The 16,275-nt window shown below is 42.3% G+C and overlaps 1 protein-coding gene across 2 annotated transcripts in view; it reads left to right on the top strand.

Moving 5' to 3' along the window:
- Positions 1–16,275, top strand: part of nlgn3a (neuroligin 3a) — a 129,415-nt gene that overhangs the window by 28,319 nt on the left and 84,821 nt on the right. Inside the window, exon 4 of one of the 2 annotated variants that reach the window (XM_028589084.1) lies at positions 10,920–10,979. The exons of the other annotated variant lie outside the window; for it this stretch is intronic. Coding sequence (XP_028444885.1) covers positions 10,920–10,979 — 60 coding nt within the window. The remainder of the gene's footprint in view (positions 1–10,919; positions 10,980–16,275) is intronic. 2 annotated transcript variants of the gene reach the window in all.

Raw genomic sequence — 16,275 nt, 5'->3', positions numbered from 1 at the left:
CCATGGAGGCAAGAGGCAGCTATTGGCCTCACTCTCTGTGCTCGTACATTCTGCTTTGCTAAAACCAATTTTGTTAGAGACAGACTGGCCCTTCAGGCACTTCTGCTTCTGAATTAGTCCCAGTTGTGGAATATACACAGAAATATCTCTTTAATATTCCCTTTCCACTTGGAATTTTTCAATTATCTTCCCCATATTTGGTAATAAGAAAATGGTTTATCATAATCATCATTTCATGTGTTGGTTTTGTGACACATTATTGTGCAGAAAGATGATTGTTGCAGAGTTCCTCTGTTACTATGCAAAGGTTGTAATTTTCTGTTTTTTAAACTGCTTCTACTAATCTTGGCTTATGTTGAATTAGCAATGCAAACAAAGCATAATTTATCCGTCTTAGGCAATGTAGAAAGCAAGCTCTGAAGCGTACTTTGGTTTTGTGTTGAGTGGGAAACAGTTAATCACTTTCCTCATTAAATATTTTAATTAGTGTCATTTCAATGGTTAAATCTCTACCATAAAAATTGGTAATAATAATAATAGGGGTGTATGTTTTCGTTTTCAAGTTTTGCAGTGCTTTCATTTGAGACCTGTATAATGCAGTTGAGTCCTACACACCGTGCATATTCAGAACTAATGACACCTAAGAACACTACCAACTTTACAATCTGTATCTCTATGAATGTGCTTCCTCTGGAGGAAAGAGTGATTCATTTTAAAAAGAAGTATGGCATTTTACTCTTGATGAAATGGTTGTGTAATTGTTGCCAAGCAACAGTGTGCAGTTGTGACAGGAGCAAAGTAAATGGTCCTCTTACCTAGCATGAAGCACCTTTGTTGCTTATACACCTGTGATGCTTATCAAGTGAGAAATATACGTCACCCACAAACTTTTTAAAATGCATCACATGTGATCTGAGTTCTACCCTTTTTCCATCAAAATTAGGGTGTATATGCAGGTTTTTTAAACGTGTAGTGTGCACCAGCTAAAAATAGGCGATAGACTCCTCTCCCATTGCCAGTAGACGAGTATGCCTGTCTGTTTTCTAGTGTATCATGTTCAATGTCATGAATGCGTCTTAAAACAGGGTTAGTAAGGAACCGTTCGGTATTTATGGAATGGACCACCAGAGGAAAATAGGGGAGGGTCATGTCTTTTTATTCTTTGTTGAGGGGAGGGTCATCCAAATGTTTTTAGTGGAATTAGTGGAATAATTACACCTGGCATGACCAGATATTTTATAAATATCTTAGCTAAATAACACAAAACAACTAAATGGTGGTAGGTAATAAATCTGATTTCATATACTGCTTTAGTAAAAAAAAATAAACATTTCCTGGCTGACCTAAAAAACGAAAATTAATGTTGCTAGTCTGGACATCTTACCGTGCCAAGGTTGCAATAAAGGTTTCCTAAATGCCACATTTGATGTCAGCTTACTAATTGATTGCAGGTTTTGTGTAGTTTTGGACTTACGTTTATTCCACTTTGTTTAAACGGCGAAGTGGAGGAAGCCTAGTGACGAGTCCATAGCAACCAGTTTGTGTGTTGAATGTTAAGCAGAGTGCTTTGCTGAATTGTCTCAATGTTTTATTGTTTTATTTCATGTGAATACTAGTTTACTAGAGGAGTAACTTAGTATTTGAAATAATGCAGTAATGCAGGAAGTGGGCATTTAGTTTCCATGCTTATTGTGTTTCCACAACAACGTTCTACAAATCTACTGAAATGGCCACCACACCATAACAGAGGAGTGGGATGCGTCAGATGAGAATGCAGAGGTTTAATCACGTAGGTCATTGCTGTAAAAAACACAATGGTAATCTGTATATCTTTGCCAAGCGCAAACCAGTGCAGAAGCTATTGATAAATTGTTGGGGGAGGGTCATGGCTTTTTTCCAAATTGTTTTGGAGGGTCATAGAAAAATTATTACTGGCGAGGGAAGGGTCATGTCTATTTTGACTGAAGGTCACAAAACTCCTCCAGTGGCCCCTGTAATAAATAACGAACAGTCCCTAAACAGTAAAAGTCTCTCTTTCAAACTCCGTCCAGACTATTTTGGAAAGATGTCTGAGCGCTGCTTGGGTCGAGACAGACGGAATTTGTGGTCGAGATGACAGAAGTTACAAATGGAGGTGGCGGGTGTCATAGCATCGTGCTGGAAAAGAATTAGCGTGTCCATCTAGGTGTCATATTTCCATCACTGCCGATTGGATCCGGAGCCAATAAATACCTGTGCCTACTGCAGAGTCATTTGTCCTGGAAATTAATGCAAATTGTAACCTTTCCCACTAAAGACAAAAGCCAGATGTTAGTGGGTATTGGTGGTTCAAGATTCTTCTGATTTATTACAAGAGGCTGGTATGTGATGCTTTGTACAGTGTATAGCTTGTGTAAATCTTGAACACAATCTTAAGTGAGTTAGAGCAGTATAATTCTGTTTTCAAGAAATAATTCTCATCTTACAAGAGATTGAGAATTATTGAGAAAGTATGCCCTATAAATGCCATTACGCTCATACTGCAATGTGCAAGGAAATTAACAGGAATGTTAATGCGCTGATATGTGTGTGTGATATGTGATATATGTGGCTGATTTTCCTCCATTAAAGTGGAGAAAGGCCCTTTAACTGAACAGTAGTGCCCTGACAAAAGATCAGGAATGGAAGGCTCAAGACAAACTAATAGCACATGCTCCTGTTTTCAGAATGATTGTTATTCAGAGCTAGGTTGTTGTGCGGCTAATTTTGGCTGTGCAAAATCAACAGAGCATTGGTCTTTGTTCAGAAACAAATTGATGTTTACACTGACTAAAATGCAATTTAGAGACCGTCCCTTCTATTACTAGAGTAGTGCAGCACTTGTCCAAGATGTCCGAGCAGGTAGTCTATTGTGCAAGATCAGCACCGTAGCCCACTGCTCTCTTTAAAGTGGCCTAGCAGTGTGCACACAGGGCACAGACAGAGCAGCAGATATCGGCGCCTTGGTTATAGCACTCGGTCATTTTCTCTTCTCTGACTCAGAGTGAATGGAGTGAAGAGAGGGGTAATGGTGTGCAGGGACACAGCTAAGCACTATTCAGCCTCAGAGTGCTAGATTGGCTTGAGATGAGTCAATTTTGCGAGGACAAACCCTGATGAGGTCAACCTTTATCTTTAAAAGAGGTGTATATTGTTAAATTGATTGTCAAACTTTAATAGAGATCTGTAAAATCATCCTTTTGATGAGAACCTCATTGAGGCAGAGTTCTGGTGATAAGGTGTGCTGCAAGCTGTTTATACAATATGCACATTATTTTTTACAGGGGTTTTACTTTCACCGATTGTAACCCACTTGTAAAAAATGTCCTCAGAGTCCTTTACAATGGTCTCTCAGAATAACACAGATTCTGAGAGACACTCTGAGATCAACCTTCCTGACTCCTAAATTCCTCCCTCATCTTGAGTCATTTGAGATAAGTGCAGTGAAATCTGTTGTACATTTTGGCTTGATTTGGACCACTCAACTATCATTCTTATGCAGCCCTCACAGGCAGCAGGCTGCCATGTGTTACGCAGCCCGGTGCCAGTACTGAAAAGCCCAATCAGGAGCCAAACCTGTAGATTCATTTTTTCCTCTTACCAGATGACCTCCAGATGCTGGAGAGCTGTGAAAACCGCGAAAGAGCCCCAATCCTGGTTAGACTGCGTCTGGGACATTGACAGACAGTAACACGCCATGGTAATCCCGTTGGTTGGCCAACTCAACCCTGCCTCGGGGAAGGAGGGACTGCTCCCTGAGTGCTGCCGAGGAAATCTGTACGCCAACCAGACAGCACAAAGACTTTCCAAGAAGACAGGAACAAATATTTGGCTTGTGTGATTTGAAAACAGAGTAGATGTCAGCTTTTGTTTACTTTTACTTCCATGATCTTCTGTGGTCATCTATCTAGGACAGTTGATGACCCCAGCGAGTGAAGGCTGTAAAACCAGCTAGAGGCAGATCCAGTCACACTGATTTGAGATGCAAGACGCGACCTAAGCAGGAAGTCCCTATTCAGAAGCCTCCTGCTGCTGTGCTGCCCAGCTTCCCCAGTCAATCCAAGGCTCAAAATCTCTGTTCTGTTCTTTGTTTATCCCAAACGAAAAAGGGATGAAGGACACAGCCTGTGGCGTCTTAAAGCCCCGTTAAAGAGGAAAACACAATTTATTTTTTGCTTCTGGTATCTCTGTTTGCTTAGACCAAGGCTCTTGAACCCTTTAAATTTCTCCTTTAAGTGGACTTAATCATTCAAACCTGTGTTTTTATCAAGAAGCAACCTCCAGTGCTGAAAAATTAAGCTGACACAGAAGTGCCAAAAACTTCCTTGAATGGTCTCTTGAGGCTGTCTCCAAAAGCCAGTCAATCCCCTAAGGACATGCTAGTAAAAAACTTTACAGCAGAAATCAACATGTTTTACAGCCTGGCCACAAAGATGGTTTTGTTTTCTATAGCTTAGTTCACCCTTCAGGACAACTGTACGGGGGTTGAATTGTTTTATAACTCACCCATTAAAGTTATATTAAGGCTTAAAGTTCTCCATAATTAAGGATGTGCCGCTTTAAGTGACAGGTGGGTGCCATCACAGGAGACTGTAGGCTTGATTCGGCCCACCTCAGCTCCATCCACGCCCCACTTCTTTGCCTATTAGCCAACATCAGGCACTGCCAAGATGGCAACGTCCAGAGCCACTGGTAGCCACCCACTTTGAGCTTCAATTTGGCTCTTCAGAAACCTATGGGTGACCTCACAAAGACTACGTCCACATTTTTATACAGTCAAGGGTTTTTATGGCTGTACTATGAAATGCATCATTTTATATACATTTTCTTGCAATTCAGGCTAATATATTGAATATCTTTGGGATTGTGGCATTAGTATTTGGCATGGAGGTTAAAGGTGCTCTATGATTTGAGTACATTTCTTGGTGTGCTACTGCCAACAACTGTTGAAGGCTACATACCTTAGCATTGTTCCAACTTTCAAAGGCTTTGAATCAATCTAAAATCAGTAATAATGCATTCAGCTGTGGTGCAGCAGTTACTTAAATAACTGTTGTGTCTTTCAGAAGATTAAGAAGTCTGAACCCTGGAAAGTCTGATTGTTTTTTTAAGGTATTTGTGCAGCGTCGTCTTTTTTGCTAATATAGGGAATAAATGGTTCATTAGGTGTCCAGAACAGATGTAAGAGACCCCAGTGTGCGAGGCTGCCACTATACTCCGAAGCCTGTGGTCTCTGTTAAACGTGTCTCTTTCCATTATCGAGCTGTAGACAGGAAGAAAGACAACTTGGCTTGTTGTTTTTTTAATTTTATTTTGGGAACAGCTGAAGCGCAGTGTGAGTTTTGGCTGTCCTTTACTGCAGGATTACAGCCTCCTTAACCTTTTAGCTGCATTCTCCATCATTCTCTCTTATGTGTCCCTCCCAAGCTGTTCCTTAACCTCTACACTGGGAGAAGGATTGAGAGAGAGAGAGACACACAGAGAGCAGAGAGACAGGGGGAGAGACGGATCTGGGCACTCTGAAAGAGAAATATGGCCACCTGAGGATTAGAGACTGAATATAACTGCTCTAAATTGTCAAGGCTGCAACATTTCACATTTCACTAAGTCCCTTTCCACATCCTGACCTTTCTGATATTTAACTCTAAGGCCCATCTATTGTCAGCGAACCTTTTTCCAGCAAAGGCAAGGCAGTTAACATTTAGCCCTTCCACGATGTATTGAGTGAATTCTGGATTCATTCAAGTAGTCTCTAGAGGCTGAGAGCACTCTACATCTGTATGTATGTGTGTGAGTTTGTGTGCATGCTTGGATTTATTTATGTAAAACTCCACAGCCAACTACTAAGTCTTTTGTTTGCAATTCCATCCTGCTCAAATGTTACATTCCAAAAGCCTTTATGTAACAAGTAAGCCCATTAAACATCTTTGAACCTGATTTGATAAATGCGACAGGTTTCTATTTTACTTGTCAAGGAACATGAATAAAAGCTGTTATTAGAGATGCCGCCTGTTCTAAAGAGATGCAAATGTTGACTCCTGAAGGCCGTCCATGCAAAGAAAGTCGTAGTTTTATTTCAATGTCACTCTCTTTCGCTGCGGCATCACATAAAAAAGCAAGGTCAAATATAGGCTTGCTGAGTCACTGCAGATGTCACGTTTGCAGCTCCTATTATAGATCCAGCATTTGACACACACAGGCTCACAGACAACACAATTCAAAGTGACAGAGCTTCCCTGTCGACACCTGCCATCCAATCTATGCCTGTCTGAAGCATTATCACTCAATAACATCACTGTTTTACCATGTCAACGGCTCAGTGAATGCTGGATTAACAGCAATCACTAACAAGCCATAAAAAAGCCTGTTTCAGCAGGTGAAGCATCTTCGTTTGAAACATTTTTGTAGGCTCCGAGAGAGACATGACATTTGAGAGCTTAATGAGAGTCACTTCCTACACAAGGAAGATGCTCCTCACTGACCTGGTGCTGCTATGAAATTTGTTCAGCTTTAAATTGCCATACCTGACAAACTCTGATACTAAGGCCATTTTTAGACTGACTAGCACTTGAAACAACGCATGCCCCTTTTTCACTTCAATTGAGATCACTCTGCTGGCAGCACAGAGGGCTTCAGAAGTATACAGCGTCTGAAAAAGTGGAGTCTGGCTCCACTTTTGCTGCAACGACACGGCACTGCGTTGGCCAATCAAATATGTGCAAGCGCACATTCTAGGTAGTACTTATTACTTTGTAACACGAATATTTCTGCTCATTCTCTGGCAATTGTTGCAACGAACATTCCATAGTTGTAACATCCAGTCTCATAGTGAACCGCTGCAATTTGACGTCTGATAATGAATTGAACTGATAAATGATGGTATTTTATGGAAACAACACATCCCCATCAATGTAGCCCCTTGCGTTCTATTAAGCAGGGTTGTTTTGGAATTGAATTATTAAAGTGGATGTGCTACAAAATTCTGACCAATTGAACATTATCCACATGATGGGTTTTCTACCATTTTCTATCATTTGGCTTGATTGCTATTAAGTAAAGGGAACACGTGCACAAAAAGCCTTTTATACTGTATGTTGTTAATGGCTTATACATTTTGATTACATTAACAAATGACTGAAGAGGATGCGGCTCTCACATTACCCTTTGCAAAGGCTTATACAAAAGCACAACCTTCCGTAACAACTTCCACAACTGGTTGTATAGTAATATCAGTCCAAGAACCTGATACTGCCAGACAGGATGAAACAGAAGAAGTTGTACTAGTCATATGATTATGTTTGCCTGTCTAAAGCTCATATAGCAGCCAATATAAACTGTATAATTCTACAAATTATTAGACTGAACAAGGTCACCATGCAGACTGTGGAATCAACTAATTTAAAAAGCTCCTCCACTTTTAGAGCTTGAATGTACTCAGTAAATGTCAAGACACATAGCCTGTTACATTATGCAATATATTGCATCTATCACATTAACAATGGATGAGGTGTTCAAACATGGCGGTGCATTTAAAAAAAGAAAAAAGCTGTTTAACTAGCGCCTATGTCAAACAGGTTTATATCGCTTCTGACTCGCCCTGACTGACAGGCTTGCCCTTATGAATGACAAAAATATTATTTTAAATATTTTATAAGGAAATATTAAATGTAACGGTTGACATTGTGATCATTGAAAAAGTATTTGGGCCTGAGTGCGTCATGTGACTTATTTCTTTTATTTCACCGAACACTTGTTTGTGGATCACCCTCCAGGGACCATGAATATCCACAGCAAATGTAATGGTACGCAGACTATTGCCTTGAAGAAAAAGTTTAATTTGATCTAAGGGTGGCAAAAGAGGAAATATCTTGTGATGACTAAAGTAGTACAGGGTTTCTCCCAGGAAATTGTTTAGCCATGGAGGCAACCAGAACCTGACGCATCTCGTCTCATGATTAATGTAGTAAGTAGATGACGGCTTAACATCCACATGATGTTGGAACAGCTGATGTTACTTTCAACACTGTGGGGACGCTAGACATTTTATGGAAATCGTGAAAGCTTTAGTAAATTCCATGACAGTCAGCCCATTAGATTTTGATCTTAAAGAGGCAGTAGTTAAGCCTTATAAAACTAACTTTCTGTCATATTTGCTCAAACTGACCCTATGTTTGAGTAGAACTACATCAAGCAGGTAATTAAAAAAAAAATCTGGCTCCTCCGGCACCACCTACAGCCTGTAGTGCCATTTTCAAAAATCCACAGCTCCCTGTTCAGATGCACCAATCAGGACCAGGGGGGTGTCTAACTGCGTGTCAATCACTGCTCATGCGCACACATTCTCCCTTGTGGGGGGAGGGGCTTAGGAGACCGTTTTGGGCTTTAGCGGAAAGGGGGGAGGGACTGTGAAGCTGTCGAAATTTGTATTCATAGTCGAAATTTGTATTCATAGTGGCCGAGTGATGGCACCACAGGAAAAGTCCAAGGTCACGAAAACATTTGAATTTACTGTGTCAAGAATTGCTCAGGAGAAAAATCTGAACTGACACTGTTAAGAGATGAAAGGTCAGGGTATCACCAAAATTGTAAAATTCTCCAAAAATACCTTTTAAAAAAGAATTATTATCAGAAGATGATGGATTGTTGAATGGATGGACTGATGGGACTGACCCACTGACTAACCAGCATTGATATCCTGAGGCCCTGCTACTAGTGGGCGTTAAAAATTATTATACATTGACATCAAACCAACCAGTAGGTTATGATAGGCCTTGTTCACATTTGTACATGGTGTGCAGGCACCCTAGGGGGCTTGATTTTCCTACTAACATGGCGCACAAGGACAACAGCATATTACCTACTGTTTAGGGCAAAACGATGAGCTGAAGCACACATCACTGAGTATACATGATACACACGATCTTGTGATTTATTCAAATCTCTACCAGCTCCAGGGAAGTTATTATATTTAATTTGCCTTGTTTACGGCCTCCTAAACTGGATGCCAAAATTAGAAACCGATGTTAAGCGCATATTCCAGAGAGAATAGAAGCAATAGAAAGTCACTAAAGTCTTGTTTAAACACACCAAAGCTCTGCTCATAAAGCCATTTCCAAAATCCAATTAAAACCAATCAGAGTTCTATGTTGTGGTTGTTCATTTTTGCAACAATCCTTTAAAGGTGCAATATGTAATATTGTATGTAATACTGGCAGCTAGCGGTTAAAATAGTTACTGCACTACCAATTCAAAATACTGGAGAGTCGTCTCCCCCGCCCCCTCCTGCTCAGACTCGAGGGTTCACGGAGGTTGACAGGCTGGGACCGCAGCATTCACAACAATGTTGCTAGACGCTTTTCTCACATAGCCAGACATTACTCCACAGCACAGCGGAGTAGCTAACGGTAGATGCTGGCTATATTGACAGTCATAAAAGCCCGTGCTCACGCAGAGCTCTGTAACCAACTGACAGACACACTTTTTCAGCTTGAAAATTACAGTATGAACCGCTAAAAACACAACAACCTCACTGTCCTCTCCACACGCCAGTCAGGCACACTTCCTCGGCTTAGAATTACAATACGAAACGCTAAAAATACCACTACCTTGCCGACGGAACACACTTCATTGGCTTAGAATTACAGCAACAATCGCTAAACACACCGCAAACTCACAGTCCTCTCTTTCCAATTTACAGCCCCCCTCTCGTGGCTGAAAATAACTCACCGTTGTCGGCTCCAGCTGCTGAACTACACGTTGTAAACAGCCATGGGCCGCATGCCTGGTCCTCCCGGTAACGTTAGCAGGGTTAGCATGGCGGCGTTAGCCAGGACCAGTCGGGATCACTTTACTGGCTGTCTCAATTGTTTTTGCGAATAACCAACTCGGGTACTCTAGCTATATAGTTCAATGTGAGTACACAAATGTTGAAATGACAAAAAAATGCCCATCCCTAGTAGCTGTGATAAATTAGCCTGAAGCTAATGCTTACCTGTTCAGGAGAAAATAAGCCAACTCTGCGTCCTTTTGGGATCCAAGCTGTCTCCATCTTTCAAATACATCTCCAATATTTACCAGGGGGTTGTTACATCTCTGGTCACGCAACTGTTAGAAACATGCTGTTTTCTTTTTTAATGTCATGTAGAATCTATCTCCGTTGATCCTGTTAGTTTGTTTGCTGCTTTCATGGCTGTACTACCGTTACAGCTGTAGCGCGCTGGGTTTACATTTTTACAGGTATATCTGGCAACCCGGCCTGCCTGTCAAACTGGGCCGTTGATAACAACACACAGATCAAAACATAAACATAAATTCCGTCACGGAATGTAAATTTCAAAAAGAAAAAATACTGACATTAACATTGTTGTCAGAAAAGATAGTATTTCAGTTTAACATGTTTCCTTAATATCTGATGAGGCATTGGTGTCATTTTTGGATTTATTACAGTACAAATATTACATATTGGACCTTTAAGCTAATAGTGCTTTTACCTAAACTTATAGGATTGGAATCAGAGGGCTCTCCTGAAAAATCTAAGAACAAAAATCTGAAACTGCCCGTGGTGTATGACTCTGCTCAATAAGCTATTATAACAGTGGAGGTTTGTTTAAGTTACCTTCTGTAAGGTGTATTGATTTTTTTTCCTAGTGTAGTCTTTTTTTTATTTGTATACTATTAAAAAATGTTTATTTTTCTCTTATTGTATGAGTGAGTGTTAACACGAAATGCCCTTGACACATTTTCTGATGGAATTGTGTATTTAAATTAACATTGTTATTATTCACATGTGGTTTCCAACACTGCTTGCTACTGAATTTCTTCTTTTCCCATCTGTGTGTTTCCAAACATGCTATTTTGAATTTCCCTGTGCCTCTCTATGTCTCTCCCTGCTTCAATAACAGGGGCCCATGCAAAAAAGCAGGGTGAGGATTTATCGGATAACGACGGTGATGAAGATGAAGGTATTTTCCATGGTGAACAAAGATGGTGCATGTTTTTTTTTTTTTTTCTAGAGTTTTTTCTGTTTTCTGATCACTTGGTTTTTATGTTTGATTTATTTTTGTTTCTAATTGTAAATGCAATCATCAAGCACCCCTGTCACATTGCAGTCTGTAAAATAATGTTGTCTTTGATCAAATGTTCGAGTGTGAGAGAGTGAACGTGAGGTCTTCTGTTCCTAAGCATCAACATTCAGATGTTGAGTAGAGTGTTTGGCTTCCGAGTCAGATCGGATCTAGTAGCTGTCTAGATAACCAAGCTTGTGTTGAGTCATTTTAATATCTCACGTAGTGACTGAAGAAACTGTTGTTACAAGGGCACAGGCAGTGGTGAGAGACTCTTGTTAAGGTGTGGCCACAGCAGCTGTATTTGTGGCGATAATGACAGAGGGGAAGTGGAGCAGCAGTGTAATATCAGACTGTTCACCAGGTCTGCCAGCAGATTTAGATGAGGAGCGGCAGTTCAGGAGTGCTGCTGTAGAGGATTAGAGGCGAGAGGTGTAGAAAATGGGAAGTTGCTGCTCAGCAATCACATTGTTCACTTTCCATATTTATCTTGGGATATTCCTGGCTCAGGGTGGATCTCTGCCGAGATTAGAATGAGAGACGATTCTTGTGCTGCAACAGAAACGGCTTAAGTCTCTGAATTTGAATCAAACCCTTGATATCGCCCCGCCCTCGTCTTCTTTTGCCACAGTAGGGCAGATGATGCAAGCATGATTTTTGGTATCAAGGTTAAGCCCTTGATTTCTACTCTGTTTGTTGGACATATTAGATTTTTGCACGTTTTGTGTATATTTGGTGAAGAAGATTATATGCTGGAGCGAAGTGGTTTGGGACCTTAGCCCATGTTTAGGGCATATGGACCTCCTACTTAGCAGGAAAACTGAGATGTCACGCCATATCCTTTCACTTAATTGTCTTGAATGTTGGCACAATTAATGCCAGCTTTGCTGTGGGTCCTGAGTTGGGTTTTAAACCCAGCTGAGGCCGACTGGCCAGGCTTCTTTCCAGATGTTTAAGGGTTTGTAGTGAAGCTCCTTCCTCTTTGCCAGTGGACTCTTCTTTCACAGAGAAGCCTCACACTGGCCTTGATCACAGAACGGGAAGCGTTGCCATGGCACCACTTTGACACACAGGTGTTTCTTCATTCAAGCCCAGGGCGAGCTGTTGCAACCGAAGCCAAACCTTCAGTTTTCTTCTTGACTGCGTGTATACGTGCACACGTGTATGTTTGTCTTCCCTCAAGCAAGCCCACATGCGTCAGTGTGTGTAGCCCTAAGTCCGTTCAAAATTGCTGTCAAGTGCCGATCCCTTTGTCTGGCAAGTCTTTGCATGTGCACACAGTGGCTTGGTCTTCAAGCTGTTGTGCAAGACTAGCCTCACTGAAAATGTGACAAGTCTATTCTTTACTGAGCGCAACTAATGCTATTTACAGAGCATCGCCGTAGAAGCACAATACGGTCCCAGCAGAATCTCTGCCACAGCACTGTAACTAATGCATGTGTGACAAAGTTGGCCATCAATCCCTAAACATGATCCAGAAGATTTTCATTGTTCTGGTGAATGTGTCTGTTTTGAAGTGCCATGGGCCAACACATTAAAGCCAGTGTTCAGAGACAGCCCTCTGTAATTCCCCCCCTGTTACCTCTGTGAGAAAAAGACTTAACTTCACTCCTCACTGAAGGATGGTCGAGTACACTGCACAAACTACAAAGTCCTTGTAAGCTGTCTTACATACTACTGCTCTCACAAGTGGCTGCACTATTATTGCGGGTAATAGCAATCTCCTTGTCTACAGTAAATGTAATGCAAGCATTACCAATGAAAATCAAACATTTGTATTCAAGTTAAAGGCCAAGTAGAATCAGAGCACACGCAGAACTCCCACTCTCTTGCCATTTAGTTGATGCGCCTCTTATCCAAGATTCTCATTCAGTCCAGAGAGCTGCTGTCTTGTCTGGTTTCTCTGTCTAACCCCCTCCATCTCTCAGTCTGTTCATCCCAACATTACCATGCTGTCTCAGTTGGCAGTCTGTCTATCCTGGGCTTATTCCCTCCCTCCGCCATATTTGAGCAGCCCTCCTACCTGTTATAACCCTCCAGACACGATCTTATATTCTCTACGTTTTATGTGAACAATAAAGAATTTCTCGCATTGCCAAAGAAATGTAAGTAACATATGTAATGGAGTAGTAATATTTAAATGTACAATAAAAAGTCAGTGGAACAGACAATAAAAACATTCAACTGAGACGAGGAGATAAGCAAAATGAAATATGTAGGATATATATAATGACCTTTTTTTTATACTGTATGTCTCTCTCTGTCCGCTGGCTGTCCCCAAGGCTCCCCCTCTAAGCCATTGAGTCGGTCAGTCTCTTCCTGTGTCTTTCTATTTGTCCCTCTGTGTGTCCGCCTGTCTGTCTGAGCAGCAACAGTCAACCCCCTGGCACCCCCAAAGTACATTCAAATTCTACGCAACACTTCCTCCAGCAACACAAGGGTGTGGGCCAAGTTGCTGTGATTTACATCGGCCCACAATCAAGACTCAGTTTTACAGAGGTGGTTATTGCACTGTAAAAAAAAAAGGGGGGGTGGCAGCGCAAGCTTTCAATCACCTGCTGTTGTTAGATAAAGGTGGGCATGTAAGTAGAGGAAGTCAGGTTGTGTAGGAACTAAATCTCCCAGATGGAACATGGCAGTGGTGCCGAGGTACTGTGCCCAGTGTCAAGCCGAGAGAGGCAGCGTCCCTATTGCACCCCTAGAGTGTCTCGCACCACTGCTGCCTTGGCCCTTTCCAACTGATGAAAAAGGGATGTGTGTGTATGTCTGTCTGTCTTTGGCACTTTGAGACTCTAGCTCTAATCAGGAGGAATGCTTCCACCCAGCGTGAGGGTGCACACACTCAGACATGTACACTCGCATCAATTAAACCAGTGAAGCATGCACACACTTATACACATAAACAATGCTTGCTTCCAAGCTCTAGAAGCAAGCACGGAATAGACAACACACATGCACACGCATACCCCCACCCGCCCAGAGAAGCTCTCCATCGTTGCTGTGCCAAGGAGCAGAGCTGAGCTCCACCTGCCTGGGTATTACCATTAATTCCATTGCACAGGCCTGACTGGATCCCCATCCAGCAAAGCCCTCAGCTCAGCTCAGGCAGGCTGGAGACTGGCGAATCGACAGTGGGGGCAATTCACACACCATTCTCTCCATTCTGCCGCTATCCTATTCTCTGTGATGTGGCAGGGTTGAGGAATCATGCCCCTTGAAGTCCATTTATGCAGAGATATTTGGAAGGCTGCTGCTCCTCAGCTTCTTTCCAAGATAAGCATTGCTGCTAATGACTGATCCACAATGGCATCATTGGAGCCATTTCAAAGGATGGAAGACCCAGACTGTTGCTGTCATCTATTTCCCCCCTTCGGCCATGTAATAAAACATGTAAAAGCGTGCTGCTTTTGATAAATCTAGAGAATGATTCAACAGCAGAGACCAGCTTTGACTTAATTCACTTTCTTTATGCAGTGCTACAGCACTTCTGAGGTGGTTTGTGCTGTGTGCTCTTCTGTTATGCGTTTATTGGTGTGCTGTCCTCAACCCTTCAGTGGGTTTGTACAGTATAGCATCAGCTTTTGTGGCTTGCACCAAGGACAGCAGGTTTCCCTGAAAGACTAAAGGGTTAGTGTTCGTTCACTCAAGGAGTAAGCAGCTATCTGTTAGAGATGACAGCACCTCTTCAGCCTCCTCCTCTCATCTAGATTCAGGCCAACCGTAGGGGGCTTTGGCTAATAGCCTTGTAGGTTCCTCACCGTGTCTTCTCTTTCATTTTACTCAGCCGGCATCTATCCCCGCCTCTCTTTCCTCTCTGTCCTCATACACACCACTTTCTGTCTTCCCTTTTGCCAACATCATATTTAACACACCAGCGAGGGAGCAGGAAGTCACCTTCACACAAAGGTTATTCCTCCCATTGCTTTTACTGTAGCGATGTCAAGACGCATAGAAGAGGCACACACATCTCCTTTTCATATACCCAGTGCCATGTTCAGATTTTCTTTATATGCATAAGTCATACCTCCGTTGCTCTCAGAAATGTCAAGTGTTGTGGAGAACACATTGGAGTCTGATATCCTCCAACTGTAAGGTGCTCTTTTCCTGCCCATCCCATCACTCCTGATCATGTGCAGGCTCTGAAAGTCCACTGGCTTAAAATAGGAACAGCAATGCAACAGCATTTTTTTCTTTGTGGTCTCCTTTCCCTGTCTTCTGTGAGTCCTAAATGGAACATTTGTTACTGTGTTCCTTCACTTCAGGCTTTCCCCCCCCCCCCCCCCCCCCCACCCCCCCCCCTCCCCCAAGGCCCAGTCACACACAGTGCTAGCTCATTTAATTCAGTATAAAGGAAATATTAAACAGACTTTTGGTGACATTCAGAATACTGTCAGTGACTTGTACGACGGCACAAGCTGCTGTATAATTTGGTGTAATTACACTGCCTGTTTTGCAAGGAGCTCCCCAGTTAAACTAAATGCACTTCTTAAATGTGAACATGGCCAGTAATGGACTTGTCATGAGTGAAGCGTGAAGCTTGGCCTGACAAGAGCACTACAGTAGGGTGCATGTCATGTCCTGCCACATCAGGATATTGTCACCCCCCCCACCTCAGACCTCACTGATAGCCGCTGACAGCCATCATGTTTCACCAAGTGTTGACACAGTGAATGCCACCGACAGTTATCTCCACTTGCCTTTGTCCTGTCCCACTCCAGAGTGTCAAGGCCGCTTCTGGGGGCGCTTAACGTCAGATATTATATATGACTGACTGTTTTCGATGGAGTGAGAGTCAAAGGACAAAAAGGTGGAGGTACAGTGGAGGGAGAGGAAATAAGATAGAGGAGGAGGGAACGAGTGCTCCCAGCCCTCCTGGTGGGTTTCACTTGCAGCAGCAACGCTTAGAGGCTCAGTTCAGGCCTGACTCATGCCTCCCACTGACACTCCAATCAGTCCAGAGCCACCGTGATGCACCTATGAAAGGTTGTGCTCCTCGGGCTTGCTAAAATGCATGCCCTGTGATGTATTTGTAGGTATGACTGCCCAAACCTTCTATTTAAGCCAGTGCAGTGAAAAAGGCTTTTTCATTTATTTATTGCCGATTTATTATTCATTTTCTCTACTGTGATACAATTATTTTCTGTTTGTATGATATGTGCTGGGAGTGTAAGTCCCTGTATTGTAGATGCTGCAT

The sequence above is a fragment of the Perca flavescens genome, chromosome 10 (assembly GCF_004354835.1).
Source record: "Perca flavescens isolate YP-PL-M2 chromosome 10, PFLA_1.0, whole genome shotgun sequence".
In the NCBI taxonomy this organism is placed as follows: Eukaryota; Metazoa; Chordata; class Actinopteri; order Perciformes; family Percidae; genus Perca; species Perca flavescens.
Note: the sequence above shows the minus strand (reverse complement) of the source record. Positions and strands in the feature narration are given on the sequence as shown.